Raw genomic sequence first — 18,101 nt, forward strand, 5'->3', positions numbered from 1 at the left:
TTTGTTAATGTGCATTTAACATTCCATTCATAAAACACACATCTAGACAGCCACATTGATGTCTACTCCTGGAAATGTCCTCATGACAAAAAGTGGCAAATCATTATAATAGAATGGGACATACAATGACAATTAGAGAAATTACAGAGGGAAATCCCAGACACTTTCATAGTCTTTCATCCCAAAATCCTTTCGTAGTCTTTTTGATGACAGTTTTTCTGGTCTCCATGGAAATTCACAGGTGTCTACAAAAAAGAAATCTATTCCTAATTTAAAACTTTAAGACTGAAGGCACATAGTGGATCTGTTGCATCTTACTACACTGATGGACAGTGACTGCACTGGGGTATGGGTGGGGACTTGATAATATGGGTAAATGTAGTAACCACATTGTTTTTCCATGTGAAACCTTCATAAGAGTGTATATCAATCATACCTTAATAAAAAAATTTTAAAAATAAATAAAACTTTAAGACTGTTCTTGGCAATAATATCACTCATAATTACAATCTTTTTCCATCCTTACAAATCAACATCAAAAAATACATTTTAAGAGAAGCCACATATTTACAATATGCAATATGTTCAACAAACCCCAAAAGAAATGAATATTGATTTATCATTTAACATTTAAAGAGCAACCACCAGAAGTAGAAATAATTCTCACACTAACAGACAACCGTTTTTACTAACCTCTCATTTTCAGTTCGTTATTTCCTCCCCCAAAAAAGTATACCTAAGTCTCTGTGTGTGGTGTTTGGTGTTTCATATCCTGCCTTTATTTTGTACTTAAAACATAAATAGAGAAGTAGACTAGAATTTTTGGGGAGTGGGGGTTGTTAAAATAGCAGAAGGCAACAGAGAGTTTCACTCCACCGGATTATTTACCAGCAGGCCGGCGTTCCGAAGAAGCAAACCAAGGCTCTTTCAAAATAATTTTATATATGGGGAATAGATGGAAGCGCAATACACACCAGTCATCAGCAATAAAACAAAAGCTTTGTTCTTCTCTATTTGTAAACAAGAGCTCAGGCCAGCCCTCCCATCTGGCGCCCGGGAGGTTTAAGGAAAGACGGGCATAACCCTGTGCCCATCCCGAAGCGTTCTCCAAGGGCCGCATGGGGAGGCTGACCTCCACCTGGACCAGGCACCGTCCTCGGGCGAGAGAACCCTACTGGAGCTCTTCTGCTTCCAGTTAGGGGACCCGAGTCGACCATCCTGCTTAACTTCCCTGCATTTCCCTGCATTACCCTGCAATTCTTTAACTTCCTTCAACTGTCTGCACTTGACCAGGCTCCCCGAAACCCTACGGCCTCTCTGGCGACCCCGACTCCCGTGCCCTCTCAGAGGCTCCCAGGCGCTCTGAGCCTGCGCCCTCGGGGAAGCGCACCCGAGAGGAGCCCCGCAGGCGGCTTACCGAGCAGAGAGCCTATGAAGATGACGACCTGCACGGTGGTGGTGAACCGGCGGTACAGCTGCGCCTCGCCGAACGCCCCGAGCGCGCTAAGGTTGCCGCCTGCCGCCTGGGCGCCCGACGCGTTGCCCGACTCGCTGGCGTTTCGGGAGATCCAGCTGTCGTTGTGCCCCATGGCGAGGCTGGTGCCCCTCGCTCGTCGCCCGCCCGCCTCGGAGCGCCACGCCAGTCTCTCCCGCCCCGGGCACGGAGGAACGCGCGGATGCCTGGTGGAGTCCTGCAGAACCCGGGGCAGCCAGGGTCCCCTCACGTCTCCACATCGCCAGCCCCTGCGCCTGGGAGGCGGGGAAGGCGGAGGGCGAGGCTGCGCCCCATGCCCGTTCCCCCCGGAGTCCCCGTCAGCAGCGACATGAAGGCGGCACGGTCAGAGCCCACCGGGCGTCGGCCGTCCTCCCTCCCGGATGGTGAGCGCGGCAAGCCCACTCAGCAGAGACGGCAACACAGATGGAGGCATTTGATGGTCAGGAAGGGCGCTCTCGCTCCCGCGCTCCCTTCAACCCCTTCTCCTTCCACCCTCGAGGACCGGGCACCCCACTTAAGTCCTTTCGGGCTGACTGGCTCAGCCCCTCTCCTTAGAGGAAAGAGAACATTTGGTTGAAGCCGTGTTTCAATCCTGCTGGATTCCAGGCTGGGGGACGATGGGAAACCTGTGAAATGCCCTCGGCAAGTGGTCGTAGCCCCGAGGGAACCCCCGAGTCCCCGTCGGCACCCATGGCCTGGGCAACATGCCCTGCATCTCCCCAAGAAGCCTCGCCCTCCGCGCTTGGCCGTCCCCCAGGACGCCCGCACGGTCTCCTCCGGCTCAGACCCTTGCCGGGAGCTCCGACCCCCCTCTCGGCGCTGGTTACAAGGACCCGGTTCCGCCTCTGCAGGGCCTAGCGCCCCCTTTTCTGGCCCCGATTGCTAGAGGGACAGCCTTGCGGCCGAGCGGGGAACTACGGAGAACGCCCCTATAGGGGCAGAAACGCCGCCTGCGTTACCACCGGACTCCTGGGGTAGCGAGGGCGCCCGGCCCGCTGTGGTCACGTGACATGCACGGTCCCGCCCGCTCCGCCCCCCTACCCCGCCGAGGTGGCCGCGGGGACCGCGCCATCTTGTCACTCGCGAGCGCGACCGTCTCCGCGGGGAGCGTAGGAGGCGCGGACTGTCCTTGTCTGGCTGCCGTGGAAGGGCTTGCGGCTCCTCCCAGGCTGCACTTCATTTACTACTGTTTTTCTGCTCCTTACCTCGTCAGCAGGGGCTGCCTGAGGCTTGTAAACACACATAGCTGCCACCTGGGCGGAGAGCCCAGGCTTCCGGCTCCTTGGATGGGTCTTGGGTGTAGCTGAAGCCGTTAAGAAAGATGAAATTTAGGAAGCCAGGGCACGATTTCCTGGGCCTTTTTATTAGTCTCATTTCTAAAAGGTACGCAGCCTAACCCAGGCGTGGTGAATTCTGGTAATGAAGAGAGCAACTTCCTGCAGGCTGATGCAAAAGGCTGGGAGGCTGGGATACCCAAGTAAACAAGAAAAACGGTGAAGAAGGTCGTGTAAGACTTAGAAAAGATACGGGAAAAAGAGAAATGAGATAGGAAAAGACCACTAAAGATTGACTATTTTGACTTTATAGAAATGGTTGGTTTTTTTAATGACATGGTAGAGGACGCTGACATATCGACTGATAAGACTTGCTGGGCAGCTGCGTCTGGTGGGGTCTCTCCCTGCTTGCTAGGTGAAGCACTAGGAGAAACCTCAACGTGGATGCGGGAGGATTCTTGACTCTGGACGAGAAAGAATTCTCGAACGGGTCAGACACGTGCAGGTAAGGAAGGAAATTCATTAAAGCAAGAGCAGCAGGGAATGGCAGCTGCTTGGCAGGCAGCAGAGAACAGGAAAGTGCAGAGGGAAAGAGGGAAAGTTCTCAGCCTAGGGCAGATTCCCTTGCCAACTCCTGAGGCCAGGGTCACCCAGCATCCTGTGTCTGCTTGGATCTGCACAGCATGGGGACTAGCTCCTACCACTCCAGGATTTGGGGGAGAGGCAGAGCACAGGATGGAGTGAGATTATGTTCTGAGAACTTCCCAAAGAAAGATTTTCATGTAGGCTACTAAGAGCAGCTGGCACAGCTGCAGTTCCTTCTATGTCACCCAGGCGATGGAAACATGCAGGTCCAAATTTGAGCTCTTAGCAGCGCCTTCCTACTTATTAGGAGTAAAGCGGAGACAGTGAAGACTTGGAAATAAAATGAAATAGCAAAGAGACAAACCGCAGTAATCTGAGCAGTGACAAAGCTTAATTTGAAAGTACACGCTTAAAGTAGGAAAGTACGCATCCTCAGAAAGAAGGCACACTGAAAGTTTAGGGATTCTGTCTTTGAAAGCTTTCAAGAATGGGGCAAAGGGCAGGAATTGTTGGATGTAAGCTTGACTTCTGGTCTCAAGATGCTTATCTTTCTTTTCATGTCTCCTTTCCTTTATTATCAGTCCTCCAGCTAATTCTGCTAAATAAACCCAACACAAAGAATTTATCCTTTTCTCCAAGTTAGTGGTTACCCTCAAGTGGTGGGGACATACCAGTTAAGACTGCTTGCTCTGCCTTAATATAGTAGGCTGTTGGGTTATTGTCTGATTACCAGAGAATATGTAAGGAATCTTTCTTCTCACCTTTCTGCTTTTTAAAATGGAATCTTAGCCTAAAGATGGAGTTCCTCCTGTTCTTACCATACTGTTTATATCTTAGCATTTTTCACCATAGGCAGGAAAAGTTAATCATGATGCTTGTCCCACATCCCTGCCCTACCTCAGGACTAGGTTTCAGGGCACTAAGAAGTGACTAAAATTACTGTTGGCAGCCGCGCTCAGAAAATAGCGCCCAATGCAGGGCAGCCGGAAGGCCCCGAACTTCCTAATGACAAATCATCCCATACCACTAAACTACATGCTAATTGCGCCTTGGCATAAGGACCAATGAGACCCACCAAATTGTTATGCTAATAAGGCATATGGAGCCGCACCAACCAGGTCAGAGCATGAGAACTATATAAGCAAGCCTCTCCTTCCCCTTTAGGTCCTGCCCAACTCATTTGTTTCACAAAGAGCTGAAGAATAAAGCTTTCTGCAGAAGAATCCTTCTGTTGTTGCGTGCTGTTCTTGCCGGCGAGGACGGGGCACACGACAAGTGGTGCCGAAACCCGGGGACCAGAACATCACCGGCACAGGGAGGACCCTTCAGACATCTGGAGAGGATTCAGAACTGCAGGTCAGAAGAAAGCCCGGAGGGGTAAGTTCCGAGAGGCCCCTGCTTTTTAGGATGATGGTTGATGGTTCTCTGTAAATAAGGAGGCACCATGGGGAATGCACCGTCATTAGTCACGGCGCTGCAGACAGCTCTCAAAGAGCGAAACTTGAAGGTCTCCAGCAAAGTCTTAGGATCTTTTGTGAAGGAGATAGACCGTGTGGCCCCCTGGTTCATTTGTTCAGGGTCCCTCTCAATCCCGAGCTGGGACAAACTGGGGAAAGATCTTGATAGAGAGGAGGAGGAGGGTAGCCTGAGGGGAGGCACCAGGCCCCTCTGGAAACTGATTAGAGCTTGTCTGCAAGATGAGAGATGTGAAAAGGTAATAAAGAAGGTCAGAGAGCATTGACAGATATCCAAGAGAGCATGTCAGAAACGGAACGGGAAACAGCGTGCGCGGCCGAAAAAAGGCCACAAAAACGAAAGTAAAGAAACCCCAGAGTGAGGGAGAAAGCCCGCCTAGGGCAAAAGCGAAAGAGCCCCGAGAAGCGAGTGACGATCGCCTCGGAGAAAATAGTAAATACCCCTGGAAAGAGTTGAGGGACCTCCAACTCTCCAATAGGGAATCTGAGGAGGAATTAACGTCCGCAGAGGAAGGGGAAGAAAATAAAACCGCAGAGTCAGAAGTAAGGGAACCAGCAAAGTTGAAAAGCGGACCAAGGAAAAAATGAAAGCAGGGTGTCCCCCGACGCCCGTTGCACCGCCACCTTACATGAGTGGCGCACTCTCCTTTTGCCACCCAGATACTCTTCAGGCAATTAGACAAATGTTTCCTGTATTTGAGGATAACGGTGTACGCTCTCACCAACCCCTGAGTCATAAACAAGTTAAAGACTTAGCGGAATCCGTCCGAGCGTATGGGGTCAGTGCCAACTATACCATAGCACAAGTTGAGAGATTAACAGAGACAGCCATGACACCTGCAGACTGGCAATATGTGACCAAGGCGTGCCTTTCCAGTATGGGACAGTACATAGAATGGAAGGCCTTGTGGCATGATATAAGCATGACTCAGGCGCACGCAAATGCGGCAGAAGAGCAGCCTGCATGGTCATATGATATGCTGACGGGCCAGGGCCAGTGGGTAGCCAATCAGACCGTCTACCCATTACAGGTCTATGCACAAATAAACGCATGCGCCGCCAAAGCATGGAAAGCCCTCACCAACAAAGGAGAAGTATCAGGCAATTTGACAAAAATTATTCAGGGGCCGAGCAAGCCATTTTCTGACTTTGTCGCTCATATGATGGAGGCCGCAGGCAGAATATTTGGAGATCAGGAACAAGCGATGCCCCTGGTAGAGCAATTAGTATTTGAACAATGTACCAAAGAGTGTAGACAGGCGATTACACCCTGGAAACAAAAAGGAATGAGTGCATGGCTAAAAGCCTGTAGAGAGATAGGAGGACCACTCACCAATGCGGGTCTAGCCGCAGCCATATTGCAGAGCCACAAACAAGCCAGGATCGCTAACAGAAATATAAAGTGCTTTCAATGCGGGAAATTAGGGCATATAAAGAGAGAATGCAAGAGCCCAGTTTCAGAGCAAACAACCCAAAAGACCCCTGGGTTGTGCCCTAAGTGTAAGAAAGGCAGGCATTGGGCCAATGAGCGCCGGTCTATTAAAGATATAGAAGGGAAACCCTTAGAACTGCCAAAAAACACCCAGAGGGGCCCCCGTCACCAGGGCCCGCAAATATATGGGGCAACCAGCATGCAAGTGTCATTCGGGAACAACCAGGCCCCCCAAGGAGAGCCACTTCAGGTTCCGCGGGATTGGACATCCGTGCCACCACCAGAATAGGGTTGACTCCACAGATGGGAGTTCAGCCTATCCCTTCAGACTTTAAAGGCCCCCTACCACCAAATACCATTGGGTTACTCCTAGGGCGCTCTTCTGCTGCATTGAAAGGCCTGGTAGTTCATCCCGGAGTCATAGATCAAGATTATGAAGGACAGGTAAAAATCATGTGTTCGGCCCCTAGAGGAATCTACCCTATATCTCCGGGAGACCGCATAGCCCAGCTCTTAGTTTTACCTAGTCTCCACGCCAATTATCCTGCTACCAACACGGAGAGGGGAGAAAGGGGCTTCGGCTCCTCTGACTGGGATTCAGCCTTCATAGTATTAGATTTAGCAGACAGACCAAAATTAACTCTTCAAATAGAGGGAAAGAGCTTTGAGGGAATCCTAGACACTGGAGCAGATAAAAGTATTATCTCTGCAACCTGGTGGCCCTCCAAGTGGCCTGTGACCCAATCCTCACATTCATTACAAGGTTTAGGATATGAGTCAAGCCCTTCAATTAGTGCCAAACCATTGAAATGGCGAGCCCCTGAAGGACAAGAGGGTACAGTCACCCCTTATGTACTCCCTCTACCGGTCAATTTATGGGGGAGGGATGTCATGAGAGACTTAGGCCTCAAACTCATTAATGAATACTCCACCCCCGCCCAAGGCATGATGATGGACATGGGATACATCCCTGGCAAGGGGCTGGGGAAACACCAACAGGGACGCATAGAGCCCATCCTGCCCAAAGTAAAGAATGACCGTCATGGCCTGGGTTTTTCATAGGGGCCATTGAAGATGCCATGCCCATACCTTGGCTCACAGAGGAGGCCGTATGGGTTCCTCAGTGGCCCCTATCCTCTGAAAAATTAGAAGCAGCTCATTGCTTAGTGCAAGAGCAGCTCCAAGTGGGACACCTAGAACCCTCTGTGTCCCCATGGAACACACCCATATTTGTAATCAGGAAAAAGTCAGGATCATGGAGGTTGCTTCATGATCTGAGAGCAGTAAATGCTCAAATGAGAATGCTTGGACCCGTACAACGGGGACTGCCACTCCTCTCTGCCTTACCCAAAGAATGGAAAGTGCTCATAATAGATATTAAAGATTGTTTCTTTTCTATACCTCTAAGCTCCAAGGACAGGGAAAGATTTGCTTTTACTTTGCCAGCTATTAACCATGAACAACCCGATGCCAGATTTCAGTGGAAGGTCCTCCCTCAAGGAATGGCAAATAGCCCCACCATATGTCAACTGTACGTTCAGCGAGCGCTAGACCCAATTCGTAAGACCTATCCCACGCTAAAGATCATCCATTACATGGATGACATCCTTCTTTGCTCCCCACAACCAGCGGAAATAGAAGAAGCATATATAGATCTCACTAGATCCCTAGAAAATTGGAGACTGAATATAGCAAGCGAGAAGGTCCAAAAATCTAGTGTTAGCAAATTCCTAGGAGCAACCATTTACACAGATGTAATTTGCCCCCAAAAGCTTGAGATAAGACATAATCAATTGCGAAATTTGAATGACTTCCAAAAACTCCTAGGGGATATTAATTGGTTGCGGCCATACTTAAAGATACCCACCACTGAATTCACTCCACTATTTAAAACCCTAGAAGGAGACCCACAACTAACGTCACCGCGCTCCCTTACACCTGAGGCAATACAAGCCATTCGCAAAGTGGAACAGGCTTTGATGACAGCACAGCTAAATAGGGTTCAATTGAATGAACCCTTTGAGTTGTGTGTCCTTCCCACCCCAGAGCTGCCAACAGCAGTCTTATGGCAGCACGGCCCACTGATCTGGATTCATCCCCAAGCCTCTCAGGCTAGGACAATAGAGTACTATCCGGCAGCCGTGGCCAAACTTGCTTTGAGAGGAGTAAAAACCTCCATGACACATTTCGGAGAGGCTCCAGCTAAAATTATAACCCCTTACAACGTAGAACAGATACAAGTATTATGTGCTATGAATGATTATTCGGCCATACTTGCTTACAGTTTCTCAGGAACCTTTGATAATCATTTCCCTAAACATCCCCTCATCAACTTTGCCAAAAATCATCTCCTAGTATTCCCTCGGGTCACTAGCCTAACCCCGCTGCCTCATGGAAAAACAGTTTACACGGACGGGTCTAAGACAGGCACAGGTGCCTATGTCCATGATGGCAAAGTTGTGACAAAAGGCTACACGCCTGACACTCCACAAATAGTGGAATGTCGCATAGTCTTAGAGGTCCTACAAATCTTTCCTGAACCTTTAAATATTGTGTCTGACTCCTGTTATGTAGTTAATGCAGTCAAATCTCTAGAAGTGGCCGGGCTAATCAAAGCGTCCAGCCCAGTAGCCACTTTGTTCAAACAGATACAATCAGCACTACTTCATAGACAATCTCCTTTGTATATAACTCATATCAGAGCACATTCAGGCCTTCCCGGGCCTATGACTCAAAGCAACCACCTGGCAGACCTCGCAACCAGAAATATAGCTTTTCCCCTGCTAGACCCTATCACCAGAGCTTCAAAATTCCACACACAATTTCATGTCACTGCCGAAACGCTGCGCAAGCGGTTTAGCATAACCAGGGCCGAAGCTAAGAACATTGTCCTTAGCTGCCAACATTGCTGCAGCTTCCTTCCCGCACCTCATGTTGGGATCAACCCCAGAGGTATTAGGCCTTTACAAGTTTGGCAAATGGATGTGACGCATTTTTCACCTTTTGGGAAACTTAAATACGTACACGTATCCGTGGATACTTGTTCAGGAGTCATCTTTGCCTCCCCATTGTCAGGAGAGAGAGCTTCCCATGTCATCCAGCACTGTCTTGAAGCTTGGAGCGCATGGGGCTTACCACAAATCCTGAAAACAGATAATGGCCCAGCCTATACCTCTACAAAATTTGCTCAATTTTGTCAACGTATGGGGATCAAACACATCACTGGCCTTCCCTACAACCCACAGGGTCAAGGGATTGTGGAACGCTCGAACCGCACGCTCAAATCCTATTTACTTAAACAAAAAGGGGGAATTGAGGATATACCCCCCACACCAAAAACTGCCACAGCCCTAGTACTTTTCACTATAAATTTTTTGAATCTGGATGCTCAAGGCCATACAGCAGCGGATCGCCATAATCAGTGGCCAAAAGACCCACAAGAACTAGTAAAATGGAAGGACGTGTTATCTAACCAATGGAAGGGCCCGGATCCAATCATAATCAGATCCAGGGGAGCTGTGTGTGTTTTCCCCCAGGGTGAAGAAAATCCCTTCTGGATCCCGGAGCGCCTAACGAGGAAAGTCCTAAACAAAGGAGATGACTTCGCTGTACCTCCTGACCCTGCTCCTGACACTGGAGACCCCGACTCAGGGAGTATTGAGATGGGGAATCCTGTCTGCCTTTCCTAAGCCTATGCCTGTCCGTTTCAATGCAGCCGTTTTTCCCCACTTTTTCACCACCAACTCTAGTATGAACTTGCCCTACCTAGAAAAGGACACCCTAACAGCCCCGTTGGGAGAAAACCGATCCTTCGTAACTAATGGGTCATTATGCTTCACCACTCAGAATCTAGCTGGCTGTATCTCCCTGAAACAGAGGAAATACGGATGGTTCAGTGACATAATTCTAGAGGCCAGTGGCCTCCCCGTTATGTCAGCTAAATTTGAAGGGCCTAATAAGGAAGGGAGCCCACCTATAAGAACATGACTATCCACCAGATGGTTCTCTGGATCAATGACACATTTGTACACTCTCCCAGGAACAATTCCACCGACAGGCCTCGTCAACCCAAATATGCCTCCCATTGTGTGGGCGACTATGAGGGAGAGCTGTGGCCCTGGACTGACTGTCAGTCAACTGTAGTAACGTGGGCAACTGAGAGGCAGGAGTTTACCATCTCCCCAGATATGGAGGGACGGCCAGCCAATGAGGCTTGGTGGCCAGTAAAGGTGCTCGAAGGCAAGTTTCATCAGCAGCTGAGCATGAACCCCTTCCATAAATGGATGCTGTGTGGAGTCAATGGCTCGTGTACCGACCTCTCCCCCTTTTCCGCCCTCCAGGGTGGGGGAATCGGTGTAAAAAATATCACCTTTTGGTGCGAGAACAACCACACGCGCGCACACTGGAACATGACCATGACCCATAACAACGAGAACTACACGTGTTCAGCAAAATCAGGTCCAGAGTCACCTAATTCCCTTTTTCCACCTTCTCCAGTATGCGTATACCCCCCATTTCTGTTTATCTTATCCAATAGTAGCTTTGACTCCTGCTCCAATGAAACCTGCTTTCTGTCTCAGTGTTGGGATGCGCGTAACTTTACCAATGCTTTGGTAGTCCGCATCCCCCGTTGGGTCCCTGTTCCCGTAGACGCCCCTAACACCATGACTCTGTTTCGAGAAAGGCGCGATTTCGGCGTTACAGCCGCCATAGTGCTCCTGATCTCCGCGACCGCGGTCGCAGCCACCGCCGCTGGTATAGCTTTAGACACCTCCATCAAATCGGCTACAGAGCTCAATAACCTTGCAGCCTCAGTAGCTTCTGCCCTGGACCAACAGTCCACACTTGATGGCAAACTGAAAGGAGGAATAATGATCCTCAATCAACGCATAGATCTCGTGGAGGAACAAATGGAGGTGCTCTGGCAAATGGCCCAATTGGGATGTGAGCGGAAATATCGTGCCCTCTGCATCACTAGCATTCAATATGAAAATTTTACACGGGCAGCTAATCTGTCACGAGACCTGTCCCAGTATCTTTCAGGAAACTGGTCCCAAGACTTCGATGGGACACTAGAAAAGCTGCGGCGAGAAATTATCCACATCAACTCCACCCGTCTAGATATCTCCGTAGCGGAAGGACTCTCTTCCTAGTTCCTCAGAGCTCTCTCCCACGTCAAGGAGTGGGCGGGCATGGCTGGGATGGGCGTGTTCCTGCTTGGAGGTCTCATGCTCTTACTCTAGTTGTTATGCAGACTCCGCAACCAACATAAGCAGGACAAGGTGATCCTTGCTCAAGCCCTAATGGCGATAGACGTTGGCGCCTCTCCCCAAGTGTGGCTCAATATGCTTAAGAAGGAAGCTCAGCTTTAGCTTGAGGTAGCTCTTGCACCCTGAGCCCATGTGGCACTGCACCAGGCCCGAGTACCTCAATGCTTAATCACAGCTTTCTTTAAGAAGCTCATGGTGCAAGAGGGTTGAGAAAAAAGGTCCAAACCCTTTGTACCAAGCGGTCCCAACGCCAGCCAGAGGATGCGAGGCAAAGCACTGCAAGAGGTCTTGGACCCCTCTGAGAGGCATGCCTGACTGCATAGGGGTAGATGCCCAGAACCCCTCTCCAAAAAGGGGGCATCAGGAAGTATGATGGAGGTCAGGCCTCTGTCTCCGCCTCTGCTGGCAAGTTCCGCCTTGAGCTTCTGTTAGACAAAAAAGGGGGAGATGTTGGCAGCCGCGCTCAGAAAATAGCGCCCAATGCAGGGCAGCCGGAAGGCCCCGAACTTCCTAATGACAAATCATCCCATACCACTAAACTACATGCTAATTGCGCCTTGGCATAAGGACCAATGAGACCCACCAAATTGTTATGCTAATAAGGCATATGGAGCCGCACCAACCAGGTCAGAGCATGAGAACTATATAAGCAAGCCTCTCCTTCCCCTCTAGGTCCTGCCCAACTCATTTGTTTCACAAAGAGCTGAAGAATAAAGCTTTCTGCAGAAGAATCCTGCTGTTGTTGCGTGCTGTTCTTGCCGGCGAGGACGGAGCATGCGACAAATTACACACTTATTTCTTGGTTGTCTCAAGGCTGATTCTGCTACAATATGTTTACTTTGCTTCTTTGGTAACTTATTACTTAGTCGTCTTGACAAAGCAAAAATCTGTGTCTTGTATGTTGTTGGTTGCTCACAATACCTGCACTTAAAACATTTTGGAGGCCAAAAAAAAGAGGAGAGGGAAAATTACTGATTAAATTTTTTTGAAAATATGTGTCATTTCTAGAATCAAAAATCTTCCTGGGAGTCCAAACATTTTTCAGGATGAAACTCCTTACACTATAATCATTGGAAAACAAAAATAATCGACAACATCCAGTACACTTCTTTCAGAAGGGAGAGTAATGTGTATAAATGTGTTATTTATGCAGTTGTAAAAATACCCCTCTACCCACCATACCTGCCACCCTCTATTCAAAACTGCTAAGAAGGATTGAGATAAAGGCATAGGAAATAGTCAGTTTTGCAAATGTAAAGAGTGTTTAATAAAGCAATTAAAACTCTTTTTTATATTCTTTCAAGATACCAGTAAATTCTATACAGCTCCCAAATTAGTGTTAGGGTATAGGAGTCAGTAGAATCAAGAAATAACCTGACCACCTGAGGTCACTGTGTCTTGCCAATGGGTTTCCGCCCCAGGCAATTTCACTATGGATTCAGTGTGACCAAAGAAATGACAGTAGAACATTCTTGGGGTGAAAGGGTTATACCCAACTTTATTTCCATGGTGGCAGGTCAATCACTAAAATCCCATTCACTCAGAGCGAGTCTGCATGCAGCAAGCCAGGCTCCGCCTCTGGGCCTCTTTGCCCACACAGCCGCCCCAGTCTCTGTCTTTGGCGCTACCACCACTACAGCCTCTGCTTTGCTCTCCTGCAGCCTTGCAGCTGTGCCACCATGTTGCCCAAAGCACTGGGCAGAGCTCTTTATATAGAGTCAATGCAATGTATTGCCCACACATTTGTAGTGAGCTAGGCAACCAGGACCAGGTGAGAATCCTGGCCACAGGAACCTTTGTTTTGCCCATACTGTAATTCTCAGATTTGCAGAATGATTGGTTTGTGAAGTACAGCTGACGTAACTTGGAGGTTAGCAGCACTGACCTCTACTGTTGAAAATCTAAGTATAACTTTTGACTCAAAACTTAATAGCCTACTGTTGACTGGAAGCCTTAACATAACATAAACAGTCGATCAACACATATTTTGTACATGTACTATACACTATATTCTTAAAGCAAGGTAGGGAGAAAATGTTTTTCAAATTGACACAAATCTCCAAAGTATTTTACAATTTATTTATTGTAAAACAGGTGTAAGTGAGGTTGCACAGTTCAAACCTGTGTTGTTCAAAGGTCAACTGTATAGGATCGGGGACAGGAATAGGGTAGCATGATTCTTATGGTTGTGTGTTTTAAGGATTTTTTACTGATTACAGGAGAATTTAAGATTGATGAAAAAGATTGCATATGATTTATGTTGTGTCTATAATAGTGTTATTTATACTCATCTGGTCATTGCAAAGCAAGTAGCCTAAACAACAGCAACCATTTATTTTGCTCACAAGTAAGCAATTACTCTTCTCCTTGTGTAAGTAGTTAATGGCCTTGTGCTGGGAAGGCAATAATACAGTGTGAGATAGAACAGATTCTCACAGCTTTCTCCAATCACCTGTTCCTTAATCGTATTCTTCCTGGAATTTGCTTAGGGATTTTCCTTTTATAACACATGGGAAAATAGGTATGATGGTTAATTCTTATGTGTCAACTTAACTGGGACATGGGTTGCTCAAACTTTATTCTGGGTGTGACTGTAATGGTATTTCTGAATGAGATTAACATTTGAATCAGTAGACTGGGTAAAGAAGATTGCTTTCCTTAATGTGGGTGAGCTTCATCCAATCAGTAGAAGGTATAACTAAAACAAAAAGGCAATAGGTAATTTTTAAAACCCTCAAGATAAGAGTCTGACTAAGGAGGTTTTCATACCTATATAATACAACAGGAACCATTTATGTTCAAAAGAATTCCCACATTCCAATTTTCTTGGGCATTTATTGAAGATCAGCATCTTGCCAATGGGTTTCAGCCCCAGGCAAGTTCACAATGTATTCAGTGAGACCAAGGAATGACAATGGAACGTTCTTGGGGTGAAAGGGTTTATTACCCAGCTTGTTCTCCTGGAAACCGATCAAGCACGAGTTACATCTGCATTCCAACAGTCTGCAGGTCTGTAATCCGCCGTCTCTGCCTCCGCCCAGAGCACTAGGCGGAGCTCTTTACATAGTGACTCAATCAATTGACTAGGGTGTGGAAGCAGTAGCCTAGTAGTAGACTGGTTACATCATCAAGTAGTTTAGATTCACGTGAGGATCCGGCCATAGGAACCCCAACTTTCCCCACAGGTGGGGAGGGGCAGATGCCTGGAGAGCCACCCAGACCCACAACAAATTTTGTATGAACAAGAAATAAACCTCTGTTGTTCTGAACAACCAAGATTTGGGAGCGGCTCATTATCACAGCATGACCCAGCCGTTCCTGGCAGACATAGTTATGAAAACTGGGGCTATTATGGTGAAGAGAGTGCAGGCTTTATCTTTGGGAAATGGAAGGTATTAAGTCAGGACTTTAAGAAAAACTCTGTATTGGTAGTGGCAATAAGGATATCCTAGATCCTTGTAAAATAAAAAGGGTAGCTGATAATAGACCCTTTGGGCATCCTTGAAATGAGCTATTGATTTTTTTCATACTCAAAAACATATTGGTCTCTGATAAATTTGTCATATAAATAGCTTTTTTGGAGACTGCTGAAACGTAGGATAGGTGATAACCCATTTATTTTGTCCTAGAAACCCAGTTGTCTGTTTACATAGACAAACCTACCCTCAAGATTATAGAGTCTAGTATAGCAAGGGCAAGGGGAACAGCATGAATGTTGGTGTCATTTGGATCTGAGTTTAAATGTCTGCTCCACCATTTATTTCCATTTGTAGAAAATCAGAAGAAGGTAACTATGTAAGGTCAATTCCTGTTTATTGATGATTAAAGAAAACAAGTATCAAAATGGGGGAAGCATTACTTTCCAACATTGAAAGAGTAAATAAAATACTGCCAAACCTTGTATTTCAAAAAATGGAATAACTACTTTATTTGCAATTAACAAAGGCCAGTGGCTTTTGGGACATTTTGCTTGAAAGTTTAGAAATACAGAATTTAGCCTTTACATTATTGGGCTACCTGTTTACTTTATGGTTCTTAGTTTGGGGTATGTTAACATCAAAGCAAATAGCTGTTTAAAAGATGCTAATACAGTCCTTCTTGTATTCCAAATTATCCCAATATGTGGTCTGGGAAATGGTTTCCTACTGATATGAATCTATGAATATATCTCCTAATGAAGTTTCCCAATTTGTAATAGTCCTCACACCTATAGATTGCTATTAAATTCATCAAGGATATCTGGGAGATGGAAGGTTGAATATCCCTGTTCCCTAGGCAGCCTCAATAGTCTCACACCCACAGACACACACCCATGCACATACACATATAGTGATCAAAAAGCAAACCTGACTAGTTTTTGGTAGCAAATATGCCAAAACTAAAATATCCATGAGTGTTATCACCTTCAAAGGAGTCACTTTGGGAAGCTGCTGTTGAAGAATGGCATGATTTCTCAATACCTTTTTGGGACTCCTTCTTAATAGTTAACTTCAGAAGCTGTCACATTCTTTCTTATATCCCTGATCGTAGATATGCCCCTTAAGAATAAATTTGTTTTTTTGTGGGGTTTTTTAAGCCAAAAGTTATCTAGGAACAATATTGGTGAATTAAGTGGTCAAAACAGTGATGTTAAAAGTAGATATATGACTACAAAATACTATGACTCATACATAGTCTGACTTGGAAGAAATGGCACAGTTTGGAATAAATGTATATATATTTATTAAAGAACTTAAAGGACAAGATTCATTTGGTTCTATAAATGTGTTAATGCACACACATCCACCAAGTGATGCAAAGGTCACTAAATAATTTTTATTTTATACTTCCTTGAGCAGCAAGAACTGCATTACCTCTCCTGTTCCTGGCTTCTAGATCACAGAAAGCTGTAAGAACAAGTAAGTGCCTTCACCTCCTAGAAGAAGAGGACTTCAGAGGGTTGGGTAGAAAAAATATTCAAAGAAGTAATGACTAGAGAATTTCTGTATTTGGCAAAAGTCATTAAGCCCTAAGATTCAATAAGCTGAATGAATTCTAAATAAGATAAACCCAAAGAAATCCACACCAAGACACATAATAGTCAAACAATGAGACACTCTTCCTTGGAGAAATGACCTAAGGGTTTAGGGAGAACTTGGAGAATTAGGAAATCTTGGAGTATCCTGGCCAATTGTAAACCTCACTTATACAATGACACTCTAATCAGGCCAGATGCTCCAAGGGCTTATAGGTTTTCTCCCAGGAGCTAGTTGAGGACTAGTCTTTTCTTTGGAATGTAGTTTGTATACCCCAAGGCTGCTGAGTTAACCTTTTATTCCCATGGAGCAACTAAATGCAATATAAGGACTTTGGATCCTGATTTTTAAAAAAACCACTATAAAACAAAACAAAATCACAACTTCTTGCTTTTAACAGCTTATTAAGGTGTAATTGACATACAATAAATTACATATATTCAAATTGTACAGTTTGATAAATTTTGATTTGTGCATACACTTGTGCATATGCCATTACCACAATTGAATAATGAACATATCCCTCAGCCCCAAGAGGTTCTTCTTGTCCTTCTGGAATCCCTCCCTCTGGCTCATCTCTGTCCTCTCTGCCCCAAGCAATCACTTATCTTCTGTTACTAAGTTTGTATTTTTTAAAGTTTTATATAAATGGAAGCAAATAGTATGTACTGTTTTGTCTGGATTCTTTCACTCAGCATCATTCTTTTGAGATTATCTATGTTATCGTATAGTTTATTGTTTCTTTTTTATTGTTAAACAGTATCCCATTGTATTGATATATCTTGATTCGTTTATAACTCAATTTGTTCATCAATGCTGTTAATAAGCATTTGAATTATTTCCAGTTTTGGGATTAAGATGCCATGAACATTCATATACAAGCTTTAGTATGGACATATGCTTTTATTTCTCTTGAGTAAATACCTAAGGGTGGAACAGCTGTTATATGATAGGTGTATGTTTAACTTTTAACTGAAGCTGAATGATAGACCTAAATGCAAAACCTAAAACAATAAAACTTGTATAGGAAAACAGGGAAAAATTTTTGTGACTTAGGTTATACAAAATGTCTTGGATATGACAACAAAACATTCACAAAAGAAAAAAATTGATAATTGCACTTCCTCAAAGATAAGAACTGTTCTCTTTGTAAAAGACTTAATGGGAATGATAAGACAAGCCATGGACTGGGAGAAAATCTTTGCAGATTCCACATTTGATAAAGCACTTAATTCCAGATATGTAGAGAATTCTCAAAACTCAAGAATAAGAAAACCAACAATTCAATTTTAAACAGGGACAAAAGATTTGAAGAGATAGAGAAGATATATGGTGGCAAACAAGCGCATGAAAATATGCTCAACATCACTGATAATTAGGGAACTGTAAATTAAGAGACAATAAAATACTACTACACACCTATTGTAATGCTAAACATTTAAAAGACTGATAATACCATTACTGACAAGGATGTTGAGTGACTAGAACTCTCATAAACCGGTGGGAGTATAAAAAGGTTTAGCCACTTTGGAAAACAGTTTTTCAATTTATTTTG

The 18,101-nt window shown here is 45.7% G+C and overlaps 2 protein-coding genes across 7 annotated transcripts in view; one reads left to right on the top strand and one right to left on the bottom strand.

Annotated features, from left to right (window-relative positions):
- Positions 1 to 2,836, bottom strand: part of GPR176 (G protein-coupled receptor 176) — a 102,148-nt gene extending 99,312 nt beyond the window's left edge. Inside the window, exon 1 of one of the 5 annotated variants that reach the window (XM_017667747.3) lies at positions 2,701 to 2,836. Coding sequence is in view for 2 of the 5 variants with exons in the window: in XM_017667744.3 (XP_017523233.3) it covers positions 1,418 to 1,589 (172 nt within the window). In the remaining 3 variants the exon portion in view is untranslated. Of the gene's footprint in view, positions 1 to 1,417; positions 2,486 to 2,700 lie in introns of those variants that run through there. The other 4 variants (XM_017667746.3, XM_017667744.3, XM_017667745.3 and 1 more) reach the window with 4 other exon arrangements.
- A 1,746-nt stretch (positions 2,837 to 4,582) lies between these two features.
- LOC140843126 (endogenous retrovirus group K member 7 Env polyprotein-like) lies at positions 4,583 to 12,312 on the top strand. Of its 2 annotated transcripts, none has more exons than XM_073211623.1 (2): positions 4,583 to 4,710; positions 9,798 to 12,312. In XM_073211623.1, the coding sequence occupies exon 2, from the start codon at positions 10,245 to 10,247 to the stop codon at positions 11,412 to 11,414; it is 1,170 nt and encodes a 389-aa protein (XP_073067724.1). In that variant the 5' UTR covers positions 4,583 to 4,710; positions 9,798 to 10,244; the 3' UTR covers positions 11,415 to 12,312. The 2 variants fall into 2 exon arrangements, with proteins under 2 accessions (XP_073067724.1, XP_073067723.1); XM_073211622.1 differs by having other exon boundaries at positions 4,595 to 4,731.
- Positions 12,313 to 18,101: the final 5,789 nt, after the last annotated feature.

This window comes from Manis javanica, chromosome 8 (genome assembly GCF_040802235.1).
Source record: "Manis javanica isolate MJ-LG chromosome 8, MJ_LKY, whole genome shotgun sequence".
NCBI lineage: Eukaryota > Metazoa > Chordata > Mammalia > Pholidota > Manidae > Manis > Manis javanica.

What these genes read in the sequence shown, in the direction of transcription:
- LOC140843126 (XM_073211623.1), top strand. Translation starts at nt 10,245, where the DNA reads ATGACTATCCACCAGATGGTTCTCTGGATCAATGACACATTTGTACAC.